General features: G+C 39.5%; 1 protein-coding gene across 1 annotated transcript in view; it reads right to left on the bottom strand.

The window, feature by feature from the left end:
- Frem2 (FRAS1 related extracellular matrix 2) overlaps positions 1 to 18926 on the bottom strand; it is a 183779-nt gene extending 164853 nt beyond the window's left edge. Inside the window, exons 1-2 of the mRNA XM_010639174.2 lie at positions 13550 to 18926; positions 8193 to 8282 (exon numbers count right to left, since the gene is read on the bottom strand). Coding sequence (XP_010637476.1) covers positions 8193 to 8282; positions 13550 to 18719 — 5260 coding nt within the window. The 5' untranslated portion in view covers positions 18720 to 18926. The remainder of the gene's footprint in view (positions 1 to 8192; positions 8283 to 13549) is intronic.
- Positions 18927 to 27069: the final 8143 nt, after the last annotated feature.

Raw genomic sequence — 27069 nt, 5'->3', positions numbered from 1 at the left:
AGAGAGAGAGAGAGAGAGAGAGAATCGGAGAAATAGGGAGGAGAAAGAGGGAGGAGAAAAAGAAGGGAAAGGAGAGGACGAAGAAGAAACAATAAGAATATATGGAGGAAAAGAAAGACACTCTGAAGCCTCAGACAGGTACAGCAGGAGGACCACCAGTGGCAGCTGCCTACAGGGACCTTTCTATATGACAGGAACTGTGCTGCATGAATGATCTTATTTCCATGAAGCATCTTACTTGATCTTCAAAAGAACTCTAGCAAGGTACTATTATTACTTCCATGTCACAAATGAAGTGCAGGCTAGGAAAGTTCCAGCCACTTGGCTCAGGGTCACATCAGCAACTGCGGCAAGGGGCAGAACCTGTGTTTGCTCCAACTCTGACTCCAAAGAATGTGCTTCTAATTATGATGGAAGGGTAGATAAGCAAGGTCAGATGCTGGCCTTCCTGTATACACATTTCAAAAAAATAAGATGCCTCATACTTAGTATGTTCAAAATAGCCTCTTAATTTCCTCCTCTAGACCCATGCTTAGGACTCCACTCTTTCTCATTTCAATAAGTTGCACCATCATTCTCTGTAGGACATGAAACCCAGAAACATGCTTACTTCGCCTTTTTCCTTACCTTACAATCCAATCCCTAAATAAGTTTTAGATACTAAGAAGCAAAATTCTACCACACCTACACTCTCCTTTCTATATCATGCCTATGTTCCTGAATTAGTGTCAGATTAGTCTTCCTCTTTCCTTTTAAGGCCTTTCCACCTATTCTTTACAGCTTCATTAATCATCCTGAGACACAAACCACAATTATTATTCTCTAGCTTATTCTCTAGCTTTATTCTCTAGCTTTAAGTCAGTTTGGTGGGCTTCCTTTTCCCAGAGAACAAATCAAAGTCAACCCTTGGTTGTTCAGGCTCTGTACCATCTGGTTGGTCCAGATCTCCAGTCTCATCTTATGCCACACTGGGATGTGCATTGAGCCTCAGGCATACTGGTGCTCTTCTGATGACTCTAACCAAGAACCTGCTTTGCAAATGCTTCTCCTGCCTGCAATATGTCTTCTTCACTTCTTCCTGTGGTGGACACATCTCATTGTAAGTCTAAGTAAATCTTCCCTTTCAAAAGTATTTTTCTGAGAGATACAATTTCTATAACAGAATTTTTATATTACAACCTCCAGTATATTTTAAACAACAGTGTATAAATGTTTTGTCTATTGCTTTATCAGGACAAATCCAAAGTCAAAGATTATGAGTGTTCTATTTATCATTGTCCCCCCAGATCCCTATAAAAACCTGTTATAGCTTGTGTCTAGATGTATCCCCAAAGCCTCATGTGGTCATAGGTAAGGCTTTTCAGGGGTGGCTGGATCTAGAGTGTGTGACACTGGGATCGAGGGTGTGATTACTAAATTAGTCCACTGATTGGTTTGGCATAGTCCTGGGAGTGGATAATGGCAAAGCCGTGGGTGTGAGTGCTACCCTAAGAGCAGGTAGCCTGGATAGCACATATGTGACAGAAAAAGGGCTGCTGTGGCTTGCTGCTGCTGCTTCTTCTTCTGTACTTCACCGCCTTCTGCCCACCATGACTGTTTTCCTCTGCCATGCCCTTCTGCCATACTACCCAGCCTTTGAGTTACCTCTACAAACTGATGTAAATAAATCTTTCCTCCTTTAACTTTGGATGCTGAGTATTTTGTCTCAGCAATGAGAAAAGTAACTAAAACAACAATTGCAACAAAGCAGGTACTCCAATAAACATCTGTTGAATAATTCAGTAAATAAATGAATAAGGAATCTCTTTTTAGCAAATAAATTTCACAACAGAACCTCATCTTAAGTCATATTCTGGTTCTCTTTGTATTCACAGTGGTTCCAGGAATTACAGAATAATGCCAGTTCCATTTGTGACCTTGCTCATTGAGAACCATCTTCTGTTTCTGCCATCTATCCAGACTCAATTTAAAGACAAAGAGTGGATATTACCGAATTGTGTAATACATACCACAAATAAATATTTGATTTGAAATTATATTGTTTGATAGCCTGTGAAAATTTTGTTTAGTTTTTAAAAGGTGTCTACCATTTGCTTTGAGCCTAAATACAGAGTCATATTTAATCTCTAGGCATGGTATCCTGATAAGAATTCATACTCACCCAAAGACTTAACAATTTAAGAGAAGTGTCCTCTGAACTAAAGCCAATAAAAATAATGTATTCAGAATATACACAATTTTGGAGTAAACCTAGAAGAATAATAACTAATAAAGTTTAGTGTGTCAGAGAAAATCTTCTCTCACGGATACAACAGGTTTATCAATAGAATCGTGTTTTAAAAGCAAAGATTCAGCATAGAGAGCCAGATGATTAGCACTATTCTGAACTGCTCAGTGATAAAAGGGAGGTGTACAAAGATTTAGCCATAATAGCCAACTCTCCTTCCCAGGATTGGTGTTCTGGTAGAACTTCTGCACTCTTATAGATCAAAATATTTGTACCAGTGCCTGACATTACCTCACCTTCCTGTTATAGCTCTCTTAGACACTGCCATCCTTCCTCTGGTTCTCATGTCACTTGCAATTAATTTTATTATCAGGAATGTTTGCTGTTTTCTCTAAACTGAGTACATGTATAAAATCTTTTAACACTTATATTCAGACCTCATTTTTTCTATTTACTATTCTTACTTATATTTTTTCCAGCCCAAGCATTAAGTTCAAGCTAATTGTCTGTAATTACTTTGCCTTGAGCCCTGAAGTTACTGGTCTTATTCAAGCTAAAACTTGTGTTTTTTTATATCTAGGATGAAGAACTTCCAGGGGTCTCTTTGTGTCTGAGTATTTGATTGTAAAATATGGAATAAAAAATTGAGCTATGACCTTAATTGACTTTTCATAGATAGAAATGACTTTGCAGCTTTTTTCTATGTCAATATGCTATTAATATCTTTTAATGGCATATGAATTGAGGATCTTGGTGGATGGGAAATTGGGCACCAAAAAGCATAATAAAACACAGTGACAAAAAAATGTCAGGCTGTTTACCACATACACTGTCAAGGCCAATGCAGATATTATGTCTGCTGACCCAGTTCCAATGCCAAGGCTGGCAGGCAGAACTCACTTAGACTTCATGGTCTCTTAATAAGAGTTGAAATGAGGAAGCAGCAGACTAGTTTTCATAATGAAGAAAAAAGGCTTTTATTACTCCATGTATCAATCCAGATAATCACATAACCCAACTCTTCCTTCTGCCCATCAGGAAACACACTGGAATGAAGGACAGAATTCAGGGATAGAATGCTTGCCTAACATCCATGTGGGCCTGGGTTCAACCTGCAGAAACACACACACACACACACACACATACAAATCCACACATATACACACAAATGTACATCTTGGATCAAGTGCTGAGGACCTACCTGAGACTTTTACAAAACCAATGGAAGTTTACATAATACTCTTTAAAAAGGGCTGAGAATGATTTAAGCTAATATAGCTTTCTATTTATCTATCTTAATGTCTCATATCATAGGAGAAAAAACTGGGCATAACAAAATTTTAAAATACTAGTGGTAGTGGTTGTGGCTTCAAGATTTCAGTAAGTTACATAAATGTTCTTCGTATTTAAATTTTAAATCATATAACTGTTTATGTAAAATACTGACAACTTTTTTCCTGAAAAGAATTCTTTAAGAATAATATGGGCTGAACACTCGTGTTTACTGTGAATCTTTTCAATCTTAAGTATATTTCACTAAATATTTCAAAGGAATTTTTAGAGCAGTTAGCTCCATGTATTTATAAATACCAATGCTTTACTAAAAATCTTTCTTGGTGCCACAGGGATTTAAACTAAAGCTAGGATAAGAGAATGTTCTAAAGAAATTCAAGGGGTCTAAAATTATTTATAGAAACTTCTCTTAGAATATGATTTAATTAATCCTTATGTAAAAATGAACGCCAGGTGGGGCGGTATATGCCTGTAATCCTAGTCCTCTGGGGGGGCTGAGGAAGAAGGATTGTAAGCACAAGACCAGCCTGAGCAATTCTGCAATTTAGAGAGTGCCTGTCTCAAAATAAAACATAAAAGAAAGGGCTGAAGATAAGGTTTAGTGCGAAGGCCCTGGGTTCAGTCCTGAGCACCCACACACACCCAAAAGGAGGTTTTTTCCTTATAATTATTCCTTCAGACCTTTTAATACTTGCTAAGTCCTTGCCATGTGTTCTACCTTGAGTAAGCACTGAGGTATATAGATTAATGACATCCTTTTGATGGTGAAGGAGTTCCTTTCCTACTAATGGAAGTCTTTACATCAATAGGTATTCATAATATGACATTCTTTTTTTTTTTAATCTTTTTTTTTTTTTTTAATTTTTTTTTTTTTTAATTTTTTTTTTTTTTAATTTTTTTTTTTTTTAATTTTTTTTTTTTTTAATTTTTTTTTTTTTTAATTTTTTTTTTTTTTAATTTTTTTTTTTTTTAATTTTTTTTTTTTTTAATTTTTTTTTTTTTTAATTTTTTTTTTTTTTAATTTTTTTTTTTTTTAATTTTTTTTTTTTTTAATTTTTTTTTTTTTTAATTTTTTTTTTTTTTAATTTTTTTTTTTTTTAATTTTTTTTTTTTTTTGTACAAGGGATTGAACTCGGGTCCTTGCGCTTGCAAGGCAGGCCACCGAACCTCTGAGCTAAATCCCTGGCCCAATATGACATTCTTGATGTAAATAAATTTAGGAGTAGGAGCACAGAGAAGGGTATGGCTGACTTCCTTATCAGGATAGGAAGCAATTTAGAGAGGAAATGACATTTGAGCTGGGGCGTGAGGAGTGATTAAGCGGCTTCAGGGTTGAGAGTGGGACATACCTGGGGAAGCTCTGTCAGCCTAGCTCTCACATCTCAGCAAAGCATTACAGGAGCTCCTTGGAGAGAAAACTTCAAAGTAGCCAGAAGAGCACTTTCATGTTAGAGTACTTTACAGAAAAGCTATAGAGTTGAATGCAGATAAGAATATGTTCAACTCTAAAGGGGATAAACAAATAAATGTTTTCTTTCTTCCAACAAAATTGCAGAGTACTCCATCCAGAGTTAGAGTTCAAAGAGGCAATCATCACACAGGATTGTATTTCCCACATCTGCAGTATTATTATATGGTGAACTACCCACATGAAGATACAAAAGGTGAAACAAAAAAGAAATGGAAGACACGTTATCTAAATCCACAAGTGACTGCCCCTGAACTTATATACACGAGCTCCTTAGGTAGATACCTGAAATTCAGTCCCAAGCTTCAGAGTTTGACTTTATAGATTATACCTATATGCTCACATATGTCTGTTGGCCTCGGAATGCATGGACAGATGGACTATTCTGACATAACATTTACACACACTTCATTGACATTCTAGCTAAATAATCATCTTCAGAATTACAATCTGATTCCAAGGACAGTAGTACAAAGTTGAGGAAAGTATGGCCTTTAAAGTACTTTAAAGTAAAAATAGACAATCCAGAAGACACAATTTCAGTATCCTTTGCCTGCGGACCTTATTCTAATTTCATTCTTATCAAGCATTCTTAAAAACTTAGTCTGGGGAACCCAGAGTAATTCAAGAGTTGTATACCACTCTTAAACAAGAAGTTATCAGTTATCACTGTTTGGGGAAACAATCTTGATGGTTGTGCAACTTGAAGAGATACATCAGGGATGATTTCAGCATATATTGACTATCACCATGTGAGGTAAATGACAATAAGTCACTACTGCTAATACTCTAAAATGGCATTGAATTTCTCACCTAAATGCTGGACTATTTATAATATAATGCAAAAATGCCCCCCCAAAGGAATTAGGGTATATCAAATTTCAGATACATATGTCTTTTTTTCCTCAATCTTGCAGGTTTCTGTGTTTATTCTTTCAAAGGGAAATGTTTGCAGGTTTCTGTGTTTATTATTATATCATAGATTCTGTTTCATAGCAGTTTGCCAGAGTCTGCATGAGCCCTGTAGCAATGCTGTGCTGTAGAGAAGAGGATAAAGAAGAGTATCTCTGGAATTTTTCTCTCCACATGAAACTCAAGCTCTCAGAAAGCTCCTGATATGCTTTCATTCCTGTTTCCACAAAGACAGAGACAATCTTTATAGGCTCCACCACGTTTTTGGAACTTCCACAAATAAGCCAGACCTGTTCAGCTAGTCATTCCCCACTTAATATTTTGAAATATGATACTATATTAAATTTTACCACTTTTGAATGCAGACCAAAAATGTAAAGTAACTATCACCAAACTACCCAAGTAAGAATGTGAAGAATGGCAGAATAGTAGTGTACTGTTGGTTTGGATGGATGGATAGATAGATGGGAAAAAATAAAATCTAAAACATATAGTCTTTAATATTTTAGAAAATAGTAGCCATCAGAATTAGAATTTGTTTAGTAAACTTGAAATTTTTTTTGCTATTGAGGTTTGTTCAGACATTCTATTAGACAAACCTGGTGTTTTGAACCAATAGCTGACAACTTCGGGATCTTATTCTGTGCTTCATTTAAATAGAATTTCCCCTTGTGTACCAAGATTGAACAAATGGATTTTTAAAAAGTTGATTTCATTCTTAGATTCCTTGCAAGGATTCCTTTTATAATTCTACAAAATTCTAAAGTATGGTTTTGATTTTTTTTATTCATTAACTTTACTGGTACATTTTAGGTATACAATATGATGACATTCATCATTGGAAATTTACAATGATATATCTTGGTTCTTAGTTTTTTCCCTATTCCCCTGCCTTCCCTGCACACCTCCCTATTTATAAAGACTTTGTTTCCAATTTTCAATTTCATGTATTTATTCTTTTCTCTTCTTTCCTTACCCCTGCCACTTCCCCCTTCCCCTCTGGACCTTTTCTTCCTATTTCACATTATGTATTATACATTTTGATCTTTATTTACACCTTCAGTTTCTCACACCAAAGAAACTTCGATATTTACACATGTGTGTCCTATCTATTTCACTTGACTAAAGCCTCAATTTGCATCCATTTAGCTATAAATGTCTCTAGTTTCTTATTCTTTATGGATGAGTAGTACTCCATTTTATAAACTATAATTTAATTACTTTCAAGGTGAAGATCTCAGCTGTAGGGAGCCTCTGATTTTTGGTAGGAAACAAATAGTTGATCATGTTATGTCCAGTGATATTTTAAATAAATGCTAAATGCTTCATTGAATGCAGAGGATAAAGATGGAGTCTTTTTGAAATGAATGACATAATAGAGTGCCATTTCTTAAAAGAAAGATATCCTGAGGAAACAGATAATTGAGTCTGAACCTTTTGTTTTCTCCCTTTTCTCTCACATGTGTGCCTCGTTTTCTGTGTCCTTTCACACAATGTAAGTAGATGGTAAGGCTGTTTTGCTTCCCTTGAGAGCACACAAGAACAAAATCATCTTTATAATCAACCCAGAAGTGGCCAGGGTTCCTCTTAGTCTACAGTGTTCAGAATAAGAGCCATGGGGAACTTGCGGTCATTTGCGGGGGGAATAATGTCAACACTATTGGGAAGGAGACTTAGATGGAAAGTCAGATTCCACTTTCTACAGTATTTTTCAGACTCTACCAAGGAAAACTTGTAGCGAGACTAAAACTCATAATCCTCCAAACTAAGAAAATCATTTGACATCTTGAGACGGACAAGAGAAAACAGACCTTCATTTAGCATTGAGTTCTTGATGAGTTCAACACCTTATCCATCAGCATTAGTTCACACCAACAGCCATTTACAAATGAGAAAAAGGTAGCTTGCTGGGCAGACACACCCAGGTGAGCACATGGCTGTGTACAGAGCTGGGCCAAATCCCACATCCTCTGACATCTCAAGCAGTCAACCTGATGCAGGTCGTAATCTGAACAACTGGATTTGACAATCTTATTTGCACAGATGTGTCCGTTTCATGCTTACAAATCATAAAACACAAAATAACTAGAATATTTATCTATGGTTGTTACAGAGTAAGTCTGTGTCACATTGGAACCATAGAGTTCTCTATAACAAATGTCAAATTCCTCTTTGCATATATTCAGATAAGCATAAAAAAATACTTGATGAAGATTCCTTATAAAAGTGTCAAAGAGCAACCAAGAAATGTCTCTCTCCTGTATCCCATTACCAGGAGAGTAGAATACTCACCACCATCTTCAACTGTAAAATAGAACATATCACTTGTGGCATTGGCCCCCTCTTTTAAGACATAGCATATTTTCATGTCATCAATGTCCCCTAGAAAATAATCACAAAACAAGATTAGTTACTATAGCAAAATTGGTGACTTGTTTCTTATGGAACATTCTACTGGGTATTATTTTTCTGTAAGCCTATTTAAATCTCCTTCTAAGGAGAACAGTGCTATCTTATTTCTCAGATATCTAAGCCCCTCTATTTCAGCTGTCCCAGAGAAATCCTATCCCTTACACAGATAAACAGAGTACAAGACTGAGGTTATAATAATACCAAGGTGTTGCCCCTCCCAGTGGCATTTGCATGTTCATGCACCAAAGGAATGACTCCCTAAATATGGAATGTCAGACACCATGACAGGTGGAAAGGAAGATATTTTGGGGCATGGCAGATTTCCTGGCTCTCTTGAAATCACATCCTTTCCCTCCCTGTAGGACTGGGCCTCAGAGGAAAGAGGCTATGCCTCCCCAAAGTGGTTCACTTTTCTTACCTTTTTTACTGTAGCAGTCTCTTTTTAAATTCTCCAGAAATTGAAAGGAAAAATCAAGGATTTTTTTTTAATCCCACAGATTAAAATAACTATTATGACTTAATATGGGAAGAATTTAAAACAACGACGACAACAACAAAAAAAAAACTAATGAAAATGGAAAACTGTATTCCTAGTAGAAGGTTATCCTGTCTCAGAAATGATAGTCATGTTACTTCCTACTCTATCAAATTTGCTTGCATGAATTTGTTTTCACTACTAGATACAAATTATAAAATTTATTAATCTATTTCACCGCTTCCCTTCTTACAGACACCATAATACAACAATAATAATTTTGTTCTGTAATACACCCAACAAATCATTACTGCATTTGATCTGGGCCTATCAGTGAGCTGCTAGGGTTATAGAAAATCAGATCACAGCTAAGAATAGCTTCAACACGGTATGTGATATTTACTTATCTCAGTGTATTTTGTGGTTTTAAAAAATACCTTGAGAGCTCTGCTGAAGCTATGCTGGTCAAAGCAGTTATATATAAGACAGTGGCCCTGAAAGAATCATCTAAAGTGAGGCAAGTATTAGGATCAACAAATTATTCCATGAATTTCTATCGTTCCCCTTTATAGATGTGAAGCGTATGCCCTAGCCTCACTTTGAAAGGTGACTTAAAATCAGGAGTGCCCGGGGAAGGGAAAATCTGACTTTCTATTTAATAGTGCCTTTTTAAAAATAGAGGTACTTGGAAGTGAAATAAGTCCAAGATGTTTTTTTCTTATCTAAAACTTCACTTTTCTCTACTATAATTTCCCATAGTTTCTGGCATCATTTTTTATCTTTCTGTACAAGTATCTTCCAAGGAGATTGAAAATTTCCTCTTTTTTTATCCTTGACTCCTCACATTTCTTTTCTCAAAGCCTTATGAGCAGTATAAGCTCAAATGTTTCTTATGAGGAAATGAAGGGCTGCATGGTCTGGTAAGACCACCCTGGCACCTCTACCCTCAGATGCATGGATTTTGCAGGGGTAAGGAATGAAAACACCGGCACAACTCTTTGATTGTTTATTCTCCTGACTCAACCCTTTGTCAGTAAGTGACAAAGCAAACCCTGCTGACTGTACATTCCCACCTCGCCTTAGGTTTGATGACCTCGGGCCAAGTGTAAAAGACTCTTGTCCAACGCTCTCACCCTTTCTTAAGATGTAAGAAAATCTAAAAATTTCACTAAGAAGTAAGAAAAACCTGTTTAATATTCCCAACATTTTCTAAAGTAGAAATGAAATATTTAGGACACATTTTATTGAAATAATTTATGGCCTCAAAACTGATTTGTAAGAACTTTCTTTCATAAGTCAGAGAAAACCTGAATGTAATTACACAACACTCAAGTGTTACATTTCCTCTCCAAATTCGGGGACATGATATTCATTAGTTGAAACATAGTAAAACCCTTTTTATTTTCCTTATGTTTGTTAATATTAATTCATGGTTAAAAAAGAAACGGGTTCTCTTTATGAAAAACCTAAAGTATAAATAAATTAAAGAGCAAAATAAAAGATAGGTAATAGGAAACAGGGAGATAGAACGTGTGTAAAAGGAAAAATACCAAGAGATGGAAGGGTGGGGGAGAGAGAGAGAAACAAAGGGGATACAAAAACAGAATTAAGATGTGTTATGTACATGTAACAAATCCCCAGGATGAATTTAATTATAATGTACTACAAGGGAAAAGAAAAAAATGTGAGATAATGAAAAGATGGAAATAAAGTGTTTGTAGATGGGGAGGGGAGGAGGGGGTGAAAGGAGGGCAGGGACAAGGGGAAAAAAATGAGAACCAAGACTTGTCATGTAGAGGTACAAGATCCAACAATGAATGTAACTGTACTGTGTCCCTACAATGTACCAATAAACTCAAAGCTGAAAAAAATATGATTTTTTGGACATATCTGTATGTCTTAAGTAAATACATAGGAATTAACTAGATTTTCTTCCAATTGTTAAACATGAGACTACATTTATTTCCTTTTATCTACACAGTCATTCTTTTTTTTTTCCTCATTGAGTTTATTGGTGCATTTTAGGATTATAGTACGGTTACATTCATCATTGGAATCTTGTACCTTTACATGACAGGTCTTGGTTCTCATTTTTCCCCTTGTCCCTGCCCTCCCTTCTCCCCTCCTCCCCTCTCCATTTACAAACACTTCATTTCCATTTTTTCATTTTCTCATTTTTTCCCCTTATTAGCTTTCCCTACCCTTCCCACTTTCCCTACACCATTAGCCCCTTCCTATTTCATATTGTGCATTATATCATTATGATCTTATGTGCCATTATAGTTTATTCACACCAGAGAAACTATTCTTTAAAAGGATTTTAAGTTCATTAATATGCCAGTAACCATACTCTGTTTAAACTCTTTGGGGATATTTCTGCTTTTCTGAAAGTGATATGTAAATTATCCCCCCAAAATATGCATTTATTGTAGAGAAATAATAATCCAGGTGCATGACACAAGTGATTTAGACCCACGGTGGGGGAGGGGCAGAGACACCTTGACAGAGAGGTGAAGTTTGAAATATATTAAGAATTTCCCTAATTCATCAAGCTCTGTATTGTTACCTTTCCTAAAATCAACTTTAATAAGTTTTGCAAATAAGTTAATTTTTTTCTGCTAGAAACCAATAATCTGAAAAAAGTGAGCTCTAGGTATGTTTGCTAAATTGACTTAATACAGTGCAGTGAAAAATTCATCAAAATATATGTTAGTTCATCCATTCATAATAAAGCAAAAACAAGTAAAAGATTGCACAGTCCTCACTCTAAGGGTTATTTTCATTTCTCCTGCTGGAATAGCAGCCACGCAGCTCCCTGAGGGAGCCTTCTCCGTTTTTAATCACTTATCTAATCTTCATAAATAACTGCTGGGCACCAAACTCCAGCCTCAGCTTGTTCAAAAGGAGAGCTGTGTGATCAAATACCAACAGTTTTCCCAGTCAATATTTGAGTTTGTATCGGAATGCAACAATTAAAAAGTATTAATTTTATAATAAACTTATAACTACACTTATAAAAACCATAAGAATTCATTATGATAAACCCAAATCAGTGAAAAATATGACTGTCTTTAAAGAAATAGAATAATTTTAGAGTTCTGTAGTATATTTTGAGTTGTTGGACTTGGTTCATAGAATTTAAATGATTTGCTTGTCTTCACTGAAAAATTTTTAAAAAAAAAACCCTCTAAAAACAAATTTCTTTTCAGAAGAAGGATTTGAAGTGCCATTTTCTATCCTCTAATATATTCTTTTCATTCTCTTTGCTTTGTACAAAAATAAACCAGTGTAAGATTGCATGGTACCACTAGCCCCAGAAAGCCTTCACACAAAAGTTTCCTGCTGGTCTGGCTGACACTTGGCACTCTGATGTTTTCTGTCCCTAGGATATATTTGGGCTTACAGCCAAGAATTAGGAGGCTGGAGTGTGAGGCTCTTTGCCAGCATCTCACAGTGAAGCAGTTCACTTTAACACTACACTTTGCTACATCCATGTTTCCTAAAGCATTTGTTATGTGCTAAGATAACACTGTTGCGGGAAAAGAACACCTCCACTGGGTTGGCCTGGGGTTAACTCCATCTCTATCCACACAGTCCACATAGGGTAGATTCAGTTTCCATTCTGACGTGGGGAGTTTTTCAGGAAAGCAACACAAATCCCTTTGGAATGAAAGTTGCATATTCTTGAGAACAGAGCCCTAACTCCCAAGCCAGTAAACTGAATGGGCTTCTTGCTTCCCTCACTGAGTAATTTTGCATAGGTCACTTGCCCTTCCTGTCTCAGGCTGTTTGCCCTCAAGGGAAAGTGAGGTTAGAAAAGCTTGGTTGCCTCAAAACACAGGTGCTGAAGAAAACTGTCACCTGTTACTGAGTTTGTAACAGGGCAGAGAGAAGTTTTAAAATGATGAAATTATCTGTTTCTGCTTCTATGAACCTTGTTTATGTATCTTCAGGTTCCTCGTGTTGAAATTTGTATATAGTTTGGTGATAAACATATTATTTTCCTATTCATCATCAAGTATATTCCTTTTTGTGAGTACCCCGTAGCATACTCTACATTATGTAACACACACACACACACACACACACACACACACACACACACACATATATACACATATGGCATGTAAATAGATGTTTATCTCTTATGTCTTTGGACAAGTGTTTGCCCACAATATGAAATAGTATTAAAGATTTTTAAATCTTAAAGTAAATTTCAATAAATATTTTCTTTTACTTATCCAGTTCCTAAGAACCACAGCAGTAGCAGCACAGTGAACTTAAAATTAGTCAAAGTAACATAAAAGAAATTTCTAACCCTAATTGATAACAATGTAAATAAATAAAATTTAGACAATTTCTCTCTCTTTAAGGTACTGTGAAAGCATTACGAAGTAGGTGTAGCATACAAAACAAAGGTTGCTCAGGGAAAAGGTCTGCAAAATGTAGCAGAGTTGGCAGGTCTGCCTCTGTGTTAATTTGCCAGAGTCTTGCTCCTCCTTTGGCAGCATATCTGGCCACTATCAAAATATGATCTATGTACACTGAGGCTCCCTCCAATGGCTGTCACTGCAGCAAAATATGTAGCAAAAAAAGTAGCTGCTTCCCAGGAAAGTAAGTCTATTTCTCCTTTTCCTCTTGTTCCATTCCCTTCACTTCTCTTGGGCTCTAACACTACATAAGGCTTTCAGTGACAGCTGTATACTCAGGAAATAAGATCTGGAATGGCCTTGGATTATAGGAAAATAAAAGTGAAACATACCTTGGGTAAACTGAGAGATACTGTGGTTTCCTTTGCCCAGGTTCAGAAGATACCCATGTTGAGGAGCTTCCGTCACAACAAACCGAAGAGAAAAGTGCAAGCTATCTCTGTCCTCCACTTTCAATATTTTGCTTGTGATCATGAAACCCAAGTGGCCAGTGGCCAGAGTGCGAAGCGTAGAGGCCCCTTTATTCACTGCAATTTGAGGGGCATTATTATCAACAGCTAAGACCTGGATCTTCATCACCTGGGGTCTCCTTGTTTCAAATACTGTATCAGGGAAAACATAGAAGTCAGTGTGTGTGCCATCTGTCACCGTGAAGGAGAAGCTGTCTTCAGTTGACTCTGTGCCATCATGTTTGTAGCTGATTAAGTTTTCATTCAAGTCTTGCTTGGTAAAAACCATAACAGGTCTGGTATTGTTGAAGAGAAGATGTCCATGAACTGGCATCTGGGTAACAGTGAATTTCAGGAGTTTGTCAGGGGTATCTCTGTCTTCAACAGTGAGTTCAAAGGGAGTGATCAGCTTGCTTTCACTTTCGCTGACCACCAAATTATGGATGGTGACCACTGGTTTTTTGTTGTCCACATCACTAATGGAAATTCGAAATGTTCGGAAGACAGGGTTACGACCATCAGTGACTTGGAACTCAAAACTGTCCATTTTCACCTCATCTTCTGCAGTGTGGATATAGTAGATTTTGTTGCCAGCTAGTTGGAGCTGAGTGAAAGATGTGATGGATACTCCAGTTTGATCTGTGCACTCTAAGTGACCTCTTGTGGGAGCCCTGGTGATAGTAAAAACTAAATTTTCATCAGGACTGTTCAAGTCACTAGTGCTTAGTAGGTCTGTTGTGAGAGTGACTTTCCCACCTTCTTTCAATGACACTCCCTTGCTTATGACATCAGGGAAGACAATGTCAATGCTCCCAATGGATATGTAAAAGTAACGATCTATGAGGGGATTTAGTCCATCAGTCACATCAAATTTAATTAAGTCCCGAATGCCCTCTTGCCCATAATGAACATATTGAATTAAGTTTCTGTCCACTTCATCCTGGGTAAAATTCATGCCCAGTGTGATATTTTCAAAGCCACCTGCCAGTTTTCGTCTCTGTAATATGCCATAGTCTGGCCCATAACGAATAATATAAACCAAGGATTTGTCTTCAGAGTCTAAGTCCGTTGCCATTAATATCTTGTTGTTGATAATTTTGGTTTCCCCAATTTCTATTTCCAGTCCATTATTGATGGCCATTCTGGGAGTCTCATCATCAACAGGAATAACCATAATGAGGGCCATCTTTTCCACAGAGTGCTTGCCATCTGTTAGTTTAATCACAAAGCTGTCTTCCTGGGTCTCAGAGTCATCATGCTCATAAATAATACTAGAACTCTCTATGATCTGGTCCAGGGTAAAACGTTCGACCAAAACTGTGCCATTTATCAGCTGGTTCATGATATGACCATGAGTGGGAAACTGGGTAATAGTGAAAGTTAAATCATCTGGGGGAATGTCAGCATCTGCAGCATTGAGAATGGGTGTATCGATCACCAGACTCATGCCTTCCATCACCATAAATTCCCTCATAAACATTTCTGGCTGTTCATCATTGGCAGGAATGACTAAAATGGGAAAAAACTGTCTCTCTGAAAAGTTGATGCCATCAGAACAACGAAATACAAATCGGTCTTCCACAGGTTCCACCCCTTTATGGACACTCTGGACATAGTTAATGTGGCTCTGCCTGAGATCTTTCAGAGAGAAGGCACTTATGGCAACCCCTGCTCTTGATTTCTCAGAACCTGGAGCTGGAGAAATGTTTTCAACATAACCTGAAGTGGGCTGAATAACTATTGTGCACAAGATGTCATCATTCAGGGAGTCAATATCTTCAGCACTTATATGTGTTGAAGTAATAACACTTTTGTCACCTTCCAATACTATAAACTGTTCACCCACAGAAATTATGGGAGACTGACTGTCCACAGGGAGGATGGTCACCCATACAGTGACACCCTGGATAGTATTGCCACTGATTCTCCATTCTTGAGACATAGCTGACAGACTCAGGTTAAAAGAATCCACTTTGGGCAACAAGCCAATCTCACCACTGGTGTGGGCATAGACAACAGAACCTTCCAAGATGTGCCTTTGGGTGAACTGCTCTGCCGGAGCTCCATTGACCAAGATCTCCCCATATAAGGGTGGAGCTTCTAACAGAAAAGTTAACATCAAGTCATCAGTGTACTCATTATTCCCCTTAATAACACTGGCAGTGATTTCAGTAGCCCCATTTTCTAAAACATCTAGATAGGATTCTAGAGTACCAGTAGGAAAGCTTAGCATAGGTACCACACGGTCCACTGGCCGAACATTCACTCTGAGTGTGATGGGTACCACATGGTGTCTGTCACTGACCTCCAAGGAGCAACTATCAGCCAAGGACTCATCCCCATTATGAATATAGGAAATCCGGCCCTGTTTTATGTCCTCTATGTAAAAGAGCCCTCCAACAGGCAGGATCTGTCCAGACACTTGCAAGAGGCCGTGTCTGGGTGCCTGTACAAGAGTGAAAGAGACGTGGGCCATGTCAGTGTCCACATCAGTCACATGCAACTCAGTTTCACTCAGAACATGGTGGCCCTTCTCCTGAACAGTGAAGCCAGTGTTGAGAACATCAGGTGGCCGGTTGTCCACAGGCTGCAAGTAAAGGGTGAAGGTGCCAGGTGCCACATTCCCAGCTCGGTCCTCCACCTGGAACTGGAACTGAGCCACTCGCGCAGCCACTCCCAGTTCTTGACTTGGGGGTCTGTAAGCAATTTTGTGGTGATTGATCTGGGCTTGGGTAAAATGGGTCACCACCACTGAGGGGTTGTCAGTGAGGACCAGTGTGCCCAGTGGGGCTGGAGAGTGGTTTTCATCTGTGTCCGTGGGGGGCTGGGTCACTGTGTATCGAAGTTCTCGGTCATCTGTGTCCAGGTCGGTATAACGCAGCCACTTTTTCCTCAGTGGTGTGAGCTGAGATTCCTGTACCACCATCCGAAGGGGACAGCCACTGCCCGGCTCTGGAGGGAGGTGATCCACAGGATGAATTCGTATCACAAACCTTTGTAGTCCAGACTGATTAGGGGGATCATGGTTATCCTGGACTCTAAAGGTGAACTGATCCATGACTGGCCCAGGACTATGGGGCCCAGAATGCCGGTAGAACAATCTCCCCTCCGTTATGTCCTTCTGCTGCCACTCTGTCACTTTTTGCTCATAATATTCTCCCTGCTTGCTCCAGAGGTCCCTGGTGAGCTCCTGCTCTTCGTGGGGAGGATGAGTTTGGCGGAGAATCAGGTGCCCTGTGGTGGAGGAGGGTGACTCTAGCACAAAAAGCAGAAGAGAGTCATCTGAATCCATGTCGGTGGCACTCAGAGCTAAGGGCGAGATGGGCACTGTTTCACCCTCTGACAGCGTCAGCCCCGTGTTGGCACTGAGAACAGGTGGCTGGTCATCCACAGGTACTAAGGTGATGGGGAACAGAAACTGCACCTGGTGCCTGCTTCCTCCATCTACCATGTGGAGCACCAGGTTGTCACTCAGGGAGCCGTCTGTGTCATCGTGCTGGTAGATGACCTGGCCACCTGCCAGCTCGGCCACTGTAAAGGTCTTGGGAGCAGAGCTGCCGCTGGAAGCACCCGGAATGACAAGGCGCCCGTGGCGAAGCCCAGCCACCACTTCTAGTCGCACGGCTTCCAGGTCGTCTTCGTCACTGATGACCAAGTTTTGCGGCCCACTGCCTGCAGGACTCGTGAGTGGCCGAGACTGTCCTTCATAAAGAATCAGACCAGTGTTCCGGGTGACTACCGGTGCCAAGGTGTTCATGGGTTTCACCACTACCATGAAGGTGAAAGGATCTGAGGCTGCTCCTTCAGGGTCCACTACCTCTAGCTCCAGCTGGAAGAGACGTTCCTGGTCAGAGTCTTCAGAGGGGGGTTGGTAGGCGATCTTCAGGAGACTCAGATCCCTCTGAGTGAAGGAGGAGAGGGGCAGGCTGCGATCATCGGTGCTCACCAAGTAGCCCTGGCCAGGCTGGAAGGAAGAGGTGAGGTTGAAGATCAAGAGATCCGGGGGAGACTCAGCATCTTCCGCTGCCAGCATGTCTGGAGTCAGGGCGGTCAGTACAAACTGGTCTACTTCCATCATCATCATGGCCACAAAACTGGGCTTGGGTGCTGTGTTCTCCACCCCTCCGCGGATCCTCACCAACACCTGGAAGTGCTCGCGTTTTAAAGCAGGGCTGCCCACAGGAGCCCCTCGCGAACGCAGCACCACTAGCATGGGCACCCAGTCCCTGTTGGGTGAGCTACCGGGGGCCGTGTGGCGGTAACGCACGCCCAGCTCCTGGAAAGCTCTACAGTCCATCAGGAGAGGCTCGGCGGCGCCGCCCTCTCTGGCTTCTGCCGGAACCTGCGGGTAGTGGAGGAGTTCCCCATAGCGAGGCAGCTCGCTCAGGCCAGGCAGGATGCCCACGCGGCACTCCTCTGTCTCGGGCTGGTAGGCGAACTCCAAGCTTCGCGCGTCCAGGGCATTGCTGATCCCCAGCAATTCTTCCACGACCAGGGGTAAGTTTCGAGTCACGACCTCCAGCTGAGTGAACACCACTTCCACTTCCAGGACCAGAGGTAGCACCATCGCCCCTCCCGGAGAGTCATAGCGCAACTGCAGCCGGACGCGGTCTCGAGACGGGCTGCGCGCGCCCAGGTGCGAGTAGCGCACCTCACCCGAGCCGAAGTCGCACGGGAAGCGCTTGGGACTCAGGCGGCCAGGCCGCTGGGCCAGCGCGTCATTGTCTAGCACAGTCAACGCACAGCGGTCTCCGGGCTGCACCTGCAACACTAGGTCGTGCAGCGGGTCCAGCCAGACTTCACGACCGAAGGGCACCCGGAGTCCGCGGTTCGCCAGCACAATAGCCTCTTCCGCAGGCACCCCTGAAGCCCCCGCGAGACCCGAGGACAACAGTGTTTGGCCAGGGGTAGCGGGCTGAGCGGAGATGCGGCTTACCAGAGACAGGAGCAGCAGCAGCAGCGCGGGCGGCGGCGCAGGTATTGGCTGAAAGTTGGGGGAGCTGGCTGTTCCGCGCGCTCGGGTAGCGACGCCCCTGGCCCGGGATGTGAGCATGGTCCGAGTGTTACGGCTCCGACAGGTCAGTCCGAGAGTGTACAAAGTGCCCGGCAGGCTACCGAAAACAACTTCAGAAAGAACCCCACGCCTCCTGCTGGGTCCTCCCGGAGCCCGAACTGGGGTAGAAGGATGAGAGCCGAAGCCCGATGTTCAGCCCTTCAGGGCACAGCCAGCCTGGACCGCGGCTCGGTCCCGGGGAGAAGTGAGGGCTCCGCTCCTACTTCCCAGGTCCCCAGACCTCTCCTCTCGCACCCCCTTACTCCAGTCCTACCAGGAGGCCAATCGTTGGTCCCGGGAGGAGGCCCCGAGTCGAGGGTTGGGTAGTGATTTCTGTCAATCAGTTCCCTGGGTCCAAGGCGGGGAAACTGCGGAGAAGGGAGGAGAGAGAAGGCGCAACAGGTTGTCTGGGAAGTGTGGGGGGCAGCGGCCTGGGGCTACGGCTCTCTGAGTCGCGCTTGGCTCTGGGCTCCCGGGTCTGGGATTCCTGCAGAGGAGCCGGAACACTCCAATGGGCCTTATTGGCTTCTTGACCTGTTGGAGTTGGAAGATCACCTAGTTTAACCCTCCACCTCCCTTCGGTGAAATCCCGCCCAGACGATGGTCATTTCTCACGGAAATATGCAAAGCCAGAGAGAAAGATTAAGCACATTGTTGCGTAAATTAAGTTTGAATCCAAAGCCGGAGCATTTTCCAAAGAAAACTCTGGGACATACGTATTTGTAAAGGGACAGCTGGAGTTCGAAATCAAACCTAGAGCAGGTTGCAGCCATCAGCCCCCATGCTCCTCGCTGCCCTCTTGTAAATTACAGCGGGCACAGTCCACGGATTGGTGAGTTTTCCAGAAGCCCCTCCTTTGCATCCAGAGTTCACAGAGTAAAAGGAAAGAAGGGCATTTGGAGTGCGTGAGAAATGCAGTCTGATCATAATCACTAGACTAGCACCAAAGAGTAAATTCTAGGGAATGTAGCCCCGGGCAGTCCCAAAGCCGCCGCTGTTAGGGCAGCTGTCATTAGAGACGCCCCTGTTCTCTGCGCAGTAATTAGACAAAATACAAACTAAACCAACGTGTCAGCATCACATTTCTCTGCATGCCGAGAGAATTGATAAATATCCGGAGGCTAACTGAAATAGTTTCGGCCCCGGTTCAGCGGGCCGGGTTTGAAGCCAGAGCTGAGCTCTTCCTGCCCCCTTGTGTTTGTCTGCTTTTAGTATTGTGTAAACCCCCTCCCTAAAAGGCCCCCACCCCACAACTAAAACGCAATCTCAGTGGATCCTTCGAGCAATTTTCCTTATTATCACAAAATATTTTATTGGGGATAATCTTTTTTCCCCTCCAGTCTGAATATTAAACAGCAACGGAGAATTTGAATGATACTTATTCTGCTCCTTCTCAAAGTTGTTTTGAACTTGGAAAAAAAGATGTGTAAGAAATTGTTGCTGTCCTTTTAAATTTCAGTGTAAACTGGATGTGTGTGTAATTCTGGGAAGAAGTTTCTATCCTCTTAACCCTTGTGGGATTTTAGCTTGTGTTCCTGCAGTTGAAGATTTTCATCTCTGACACACCCACGGGTATTTTCCAGGCTACAACTCAAACTCCATTCAAAACATCCCTGGAGATGTCATGTTCTGTTCCAGGAAACCCACAGGCAGTTAGTATCTGGGAACCAAAGATGGAAAGTTCTGAAGTTTTGCAAAAGAAAGCAGGACATCGGTGCAAACAAATATTGTTTAGTTAATTAACTTTTAGCCTTATTCTGTGGGCTGTTTGGGAAGCATTCAATTCCCGTTTCTCACTGATACACTCTACGACTTTTGCAAAATGAACAACTAGTAACACAGGATGTGGACAACACATAAACATGTGAGAAAATCCTCTTCTTTTTTGACAATGCTCTTTGGAATTATTATTTTATAACTTATTAAGATTATTTATTATTTCATAGAAACTTAAAGTAGCAGAGACATGGGACTAGCCTATTGAAGCAGGAAGATGCCAAATAGAATACAGAATAAATTTCAAAATATGGCTCTTCTATGTTATGTTGCAAATTCTGGTTATGCATTTTTGTTGGAAAATGCCAGATGGAAGCCAAGTGTCCCTGTGGCATTGTGACCCTGGGAAAATTGTGATCAGATCCAGAGCAACAGCTTGACCCCTGATGCTTCCCAGTGGCTGCGGGCTTTTCCTTGCTTCCTTTTAAAGTCCAACTCTGTTTGATTTGCCTACAGTGATAAGATCAGCATTTAAAGTATGGTAGTATGCCTGAAGGGCAGAGTTCGATATTTCGTTTCATGCCTAAAAGAATACAGGGCCACACTTACTTTTCAGTAGCCTAAGGAAATCAATAAACTATAATCATTTTGACTTTTAAACTTAATTTCCCTCGATTGAAGTGATGGAATGATTCTGAGGATTATTGCTTTTGGTAAATGTCTTAGTTTTTATTGTTTTCATCCAATAGAAGGCAATGTATATGATAATTTGCTTAACTACATTTCATATTGATTATTGATAAATAGTGAAGTATTACACTTTCATCTGAGTGCAACTATTACTGATGATGAACGTCTTTTAGGATAAGAGCTCTGTGTTAAAAGATCTCTGAGTTTAAATTAGCAGCAAAATGTTATTTTAGGGTCAAAATTCTCAATATTAGAAGTAGTAGGAATAATACAATTTAATATATCAAAGTTAACTTTTCAGTTTTTATTTTCTTAAGCACTTAAGGAAGTGCTGTAACACTTCCTGTGCATGCCCTGGGCAAAATAGTCTTTAAAAGTAGAATTTCTTTACCATTTTAAAATTACAACAAAACAGTTCCTCAAAATAACTTAACATTAAAATTATTGGTTGTTAAAACTCAAGTGATTTCTGACTAAGTTAAGCAAGAGAGTACTTATTTCCTAAAATAAAGAAAGTGATGCAATGAATTTATGATTTAGGCAAGATAATCAGGTATAAATTCAACGACAGGCCTGGGATTCCAAAGTAAGATTGAAGATAAAGGCAGGTACATTTGGTTAAATTTGAATGTTACAGTTTTTATTACAGAGTTTGTTATACTTTTCTTATGTTTTTCTACTGAATCATTAAGACTCCAATAGAGGACATTGCTTCATAGGTACTTTAAAAATGCATACAGTAATTTTTCATTACACCTGGCACTTTGGTTCCAGCACCCCTCAAATACCAACATCTGTGAATACCCATATCTGTTACATAGAATCGTATACTCTCTGCATGTAACCCAAACATATCTGATGGTATACTTAAATCATTTCCAAATTACAATAACTATAAAAATGTAAGTACTAAATAATAGTCATTACACTATATTACTTAGGGAATAAAGCAGGGAAAAATACTATACACTTTCAATATAAACACAACATGTCCCCAACTGTTGTTAACTCCCAGTTGGTTAGATTGTGGGTGTGGAACCCACATATAGGAGGGCTAACAGTGCACGTGGACCAGTGATTGTAACTTTGCATCAGCATCTTTACTAGTTCTCAGCACATTTTATTCTCTAGTAGCTCCCAAACCGTGGATTGCCTGTAAACACAAAATCTGACTGATTTTAGAGCTGAGAAGAGGGATCATAATAAGGCTGATACTGATTAACCAGGAATGGGTTCCAGGCTCACCTCTGGTATCTACTACGTGACTTAAAGCCTTCCGCTTATGTCTCCAATACAAAACAAGGCACTCACTCTGTGTGGATACATTCATTGTGGGTTCTAATATGCTAGTACCATAAACAAAATTTATGTGTGCTACAGTCCTAGCTCTTGTAAACGACTGACACAGTTAATAATAATTAAAAAAATTATTATTAAAAAAATTTACTGTTACTGAGACAGAAAACTGAGCAACTCAAAGTTTCAGCCAAAAAGAAAATTGAGATAAAAATCCAACAATATAAAAATTTAAATTATGAGGCTAGATGAGATTTCAAGGTAAATTTGTTATGAAGAGATACACGTAGCTTACAAGCAGCCAGACTTTCCAGACACATCTATGTCCAGATAGGAATCTGCTATGAATAAGAAAAAAGAATGCTGGAGTAGAAGCTGGAAAACATTTTGAAACTTGCTTTCTTATTTGCTTGCTTGAAGCTCAGGATAAGTCACTAAATCCATCTCTAAATATGTGTGATTGGAGAACAGGTAGCATATATACAAATACAACATGTATACGCACTTACACATAGGTGGATATACAAAGTAGAAATGAAGAGAAATAGTCTTTGTTTTCAATCACTCCCTTATCTGTATATGCTAAATGTCTTGTAAGTAAAGATGACAAATGCTTAGTTTATTTCTGGTTCTCCTTATTTCATTTTTAGACTTGTTTCTTAATATCTTATTAATAGAAGATTAGAAGTTTGTTATGACTATAATAAATCACAATATTCTTATTAACTATATATAATTCACCACTTTTGTGTTTTACCTATATCTTCAGTCCTTCTACTTGTTTAATCTTTCATTTAAAATCATGCTTAATTTCCCATCCTGTAAAAAAACAGTCTCTCCAGCAATAACCTACAAAACTGGGCACACATCTTTTTGAATCTTGCCAAAGTCATCTATGTCTGCTTCTTAAACTTTCTCATTAAACTGACTTATGAACCTCCTCAAAGGCAATGCTTATCCCACAAGTGATCTTATCCATGGTGCCTTTCATTCTCTGCACTCCATCATCAACCTGGCACGAATCTCTCTCCACCATGTCTTTCACAGCTGGCTTCTCTTTCCATTCCTGTCTGTCGTCATTATCCTCACTCAACTGCACATTGTTTTTCTTCAAGGTTCCCTCAAATCTCATCCTCAGTACTGTTACAACTGTCACCTACGTTCCTCTACATAAAACAAAAGCTATTCTTTTACCATAGCATCTTTGCTAAAATCTTGTCTGGCTTCCCATTGTTTATCTAACGAAGCACCTCATTGTCTTAAGATTCTGCACTGACCTTTAAAATATTTTAGTTGTCATTGCCATATTAATTGCATATATTTATAGGTATAGTGTGACACATGCATCACTTCAAACATCTATCATTTCCTTGTATTTACAATATTAAAATGCTTTCTACTATTTATTTTAAAATAGTCAAGTAATTGTCAGCCATAGTTCTTCTACTGTGCTGCAGAACATTCATTCCTCCATTTACATTTACACCCTTGCTCATAAACATATTTTACGTTTATTGTTATTCTCCTATTCTTCTTCTATAAGCAGTGTTCTCTGGATTTCCTTTGAGTGCCAATCAGAAATTTCAGAACTATAAGCCATGTAGACCATTTATTGTGACTGCCTCATTTCACCTGTGAGGAAACTGAAGCAAACAGGTTAAGATCGAGGAGCAGAGCTGCCAAGGAAGAGAGACTCCTGACTGACTCCGAGGTCTATGTGTATATCCTACATTATACTCCAATTCACAGTGAAGGATGGGGCTGGAGACTTAGCTCAGTGGTTCCGGCGCCTGCCTCGCAAGTGCAAGGATCCCCAGTACCAAAAAAAAAAAAAAAAAAAAAAAAAAAAAAAAAAAGACAAAGTGTAAGGATGATGTCAAACACTTCCTATTCCATGTAACCTTTATTCATGGATGCAATTTGATACAAGTCATTCATCTTCTATTCCTTTCAACACCCACTTCCCTCTGCATCTCTTTTGCTTGTACTTATTTTAGGAGACCTTATATTATGCATTTACCTTGTATAGATGAGCTCTTTACTACTTTGGAAGCATTTTAAGCTTACAAGTTGTGTTTTGCTCATCCTTTCCCTCCATAAAGGATAAAGGCCTCAATAAATATTAATTAATTACATTCAATTACATTTAGTTCTTCTTAAGTACTTTTATTTTAAAAAGTCATGTTTTTCACAACATATTTGCAAGGAAGCCAAATGTGTTATTCAGTTCTCTTACTATCAATCAACACAAATTGACTGAATCAAGCAGAAAGGCAATGAAAAGCTTTTGGATGGCTCCTATAATTTCTGAGAAGACTCAGCACCTGAAGTCAATGCCACCAGAAGCAAAGATCCTGTCAGATTAGCACTACAAGTGCTACTGGACACTGTGCCTTGCAGGTGAACCTCCTAAAAGGCAATACTAGGGCCAGCACCTGGGCTGAGACAGTCACTCCCTCTGCTCCTTGAGGACTTGGACTGTCACTGCCAACACTAATTAAATAAACCATTCCATTTTCCTGGCACTGTGAATTCAAAGATCTAGGCAAAATGAAATTATCCGAGCTTAACTCAGGCCCATGCCCTGGCTAGTAAAGACGTGGGAAAGTGAATACTTGACTCTTTTGCCTCTTGGTGTTGAGTGGGTCTCCTTCCCTCTAAGAGTCACACCATGGCAATTTCTCACTTAGAGGAAAGAGGTGTGAATTTGACAGAGCAAAACATAACTAGTGTTCATTGTATCAGGGTACGTATCAATAGCATCAATTTATATTTGAGAAGACTGAGACATCATAAGTTTCCATAATTTTTTTAGTCTACATAGTTCTAATATAGTTAGAATTAAATATGAGATTAATTAGAAGGGAATTAAAGGAAGTAGATTAGAAATAATCTAAATATAAATTGACTATTCCTAATCTAAAATTCTGGAGACCAGACCTGTATTAGAATTTAAAGTTTCTCAGATTTTCGAATGTCTGCATTACATGGGGTTGAAGTCCATGCATAAAAAGTAGAATTTATGTTTCATATACACTTTATACACATAGCCCAAAGATAATTTGATGTCATATATTTTAGTGTTCCTTTTAACTGTAACTTATAACATGAAGTGTGGAATTTTTCATTTGTGGCATTGTCAGCCCTCAAAATTGTTTGACTTTTGGACTGTTTTAGATTTTGTTATTTTCTTTCTTTTCTTCCTTTTTTTCTTGTACCGGGGATTGAACTCGGGTCCTTGTGCTTGTAAGGAAGGCCACCGGACCACTGAGCTAAATCCCCAGATAAGATTTTGTTATTTTCAAGGGAGAGATGTTAAACCCATATTGCTTTATTGTTGGTCTGTTCTTTCTTTTACATCATGAAATATGCCATTTTTAACTTTGAAGAGCATTTGGTCAAACATGCCTACTTTTTATTTTTTATTTTTTTTAACACAGAGCCTGCAGTGAGTAGAAAGAGCTTGCTTGCTGGACTTTGGGAAGGCTTTGGTTGTGGGGAGTTACAAGAGTCAAATAATTAGGAAGCTACTCATCCCACACAGTAGAGAAAATCCATCTCATTGAGAAGGGTCTGAAGGAGAGGAAGAAAGGAAGAGACCTCAGGTCTCTGGAGCTGCACAGACAGAGCTGAGCCAGCACTAAACATCCAGTGTAGCCAGAGGCTCAGCATAAAACCTTTATTACGCACTGTTTACAGTATCCTGCCCACTGTCACTTGTTAAGATTTTTTTGAAGCCAACTATTCAGGGGCATTCGTAGTCACAGATTCTCCACCTGTGAGTTTTCAAACAAAGCTCAGAATGCAGTAGAATTTAAAGAGTGTTTAATGAGAGACCACCATTTAGCTAAACCTAGAAAAACTAAACAATGAACAAATAAGGGAAAAAAAGCTCTTTCCTTCCTGGGACTTAGGATTAAAAAAAAATTAAAACAATTTATAATAATACTTCTGTAGGCATCTTTTTTCAGTTTTTATTTTTTATTAGTACACATTTACTATATGGAATGATTGTATTTGTTGCGGACAGTTGGTCATGTACATAACAGATCTCAATTATTTTGTCATCTGCTTTCTCTCTCCTCCCCGCTTTGTCTTTTGATCCCTTTCCTTTTGAAAAAAATACTGCATACTTCCTATTATTTATCTTTTATTTTTCTTTTTATTTATATTTTGGGTTCTTGTATAAGAGAAACCATTCAATATTTAAACTTGCATGTCTGATTTATTTCACTTAATATTATGATCTCAAGTTGCATCCATTTTTCTATGAGGTTGTCTTTCTTAATGGCAGAGTGGTACTCTATTATGTATAAATACCACGTCTTTTATCCACTTATCCATCTGTAATGGATAGATAGGTTATTTAGTTATTAGCACATAGGATTTAGCTATTATGAATTATGCTGCTATAAACGTGGGTATACATGCACCACTGTAATGTGATATCTTTAAGTCTTTTGGGAAGATACTCTGGGTTGAATGGAATTTCTAATTTAGTTTTTTGTGGGATCTCATTACTAGTTTCCATAATTGTACAATTTTTCATTCCCACCAATGGTATAGATGTGTTCCTTTTCCTTGCAGACTTACCATCTTTTGTTATTATTTTATTTCTGGATGATAGCCATTTTTTATGAAGTGAGAT

The sequence above is a fragment of the Fukomys damarensis genome, unplaced genomic scaffold (assembly GCF_012274545.1).
Source record: "Fukomys damarensis isolate Sample0158 unplaced genomic scaffold, DMR_v1.0_HiC HiC_scaffold_38, whole genome shotgun sequence".
NCBI lineage: Eukaryota > Metazoa > Chordata > Mammalia > Rodentia > Bathyergidae > Fukomys > Fukomys damarensis.
The sequence above is the reverse complement of the archived record's forward strand: the minus strand, read 5'-3'. Positions and strand labels throughout refer to the sequence as shown.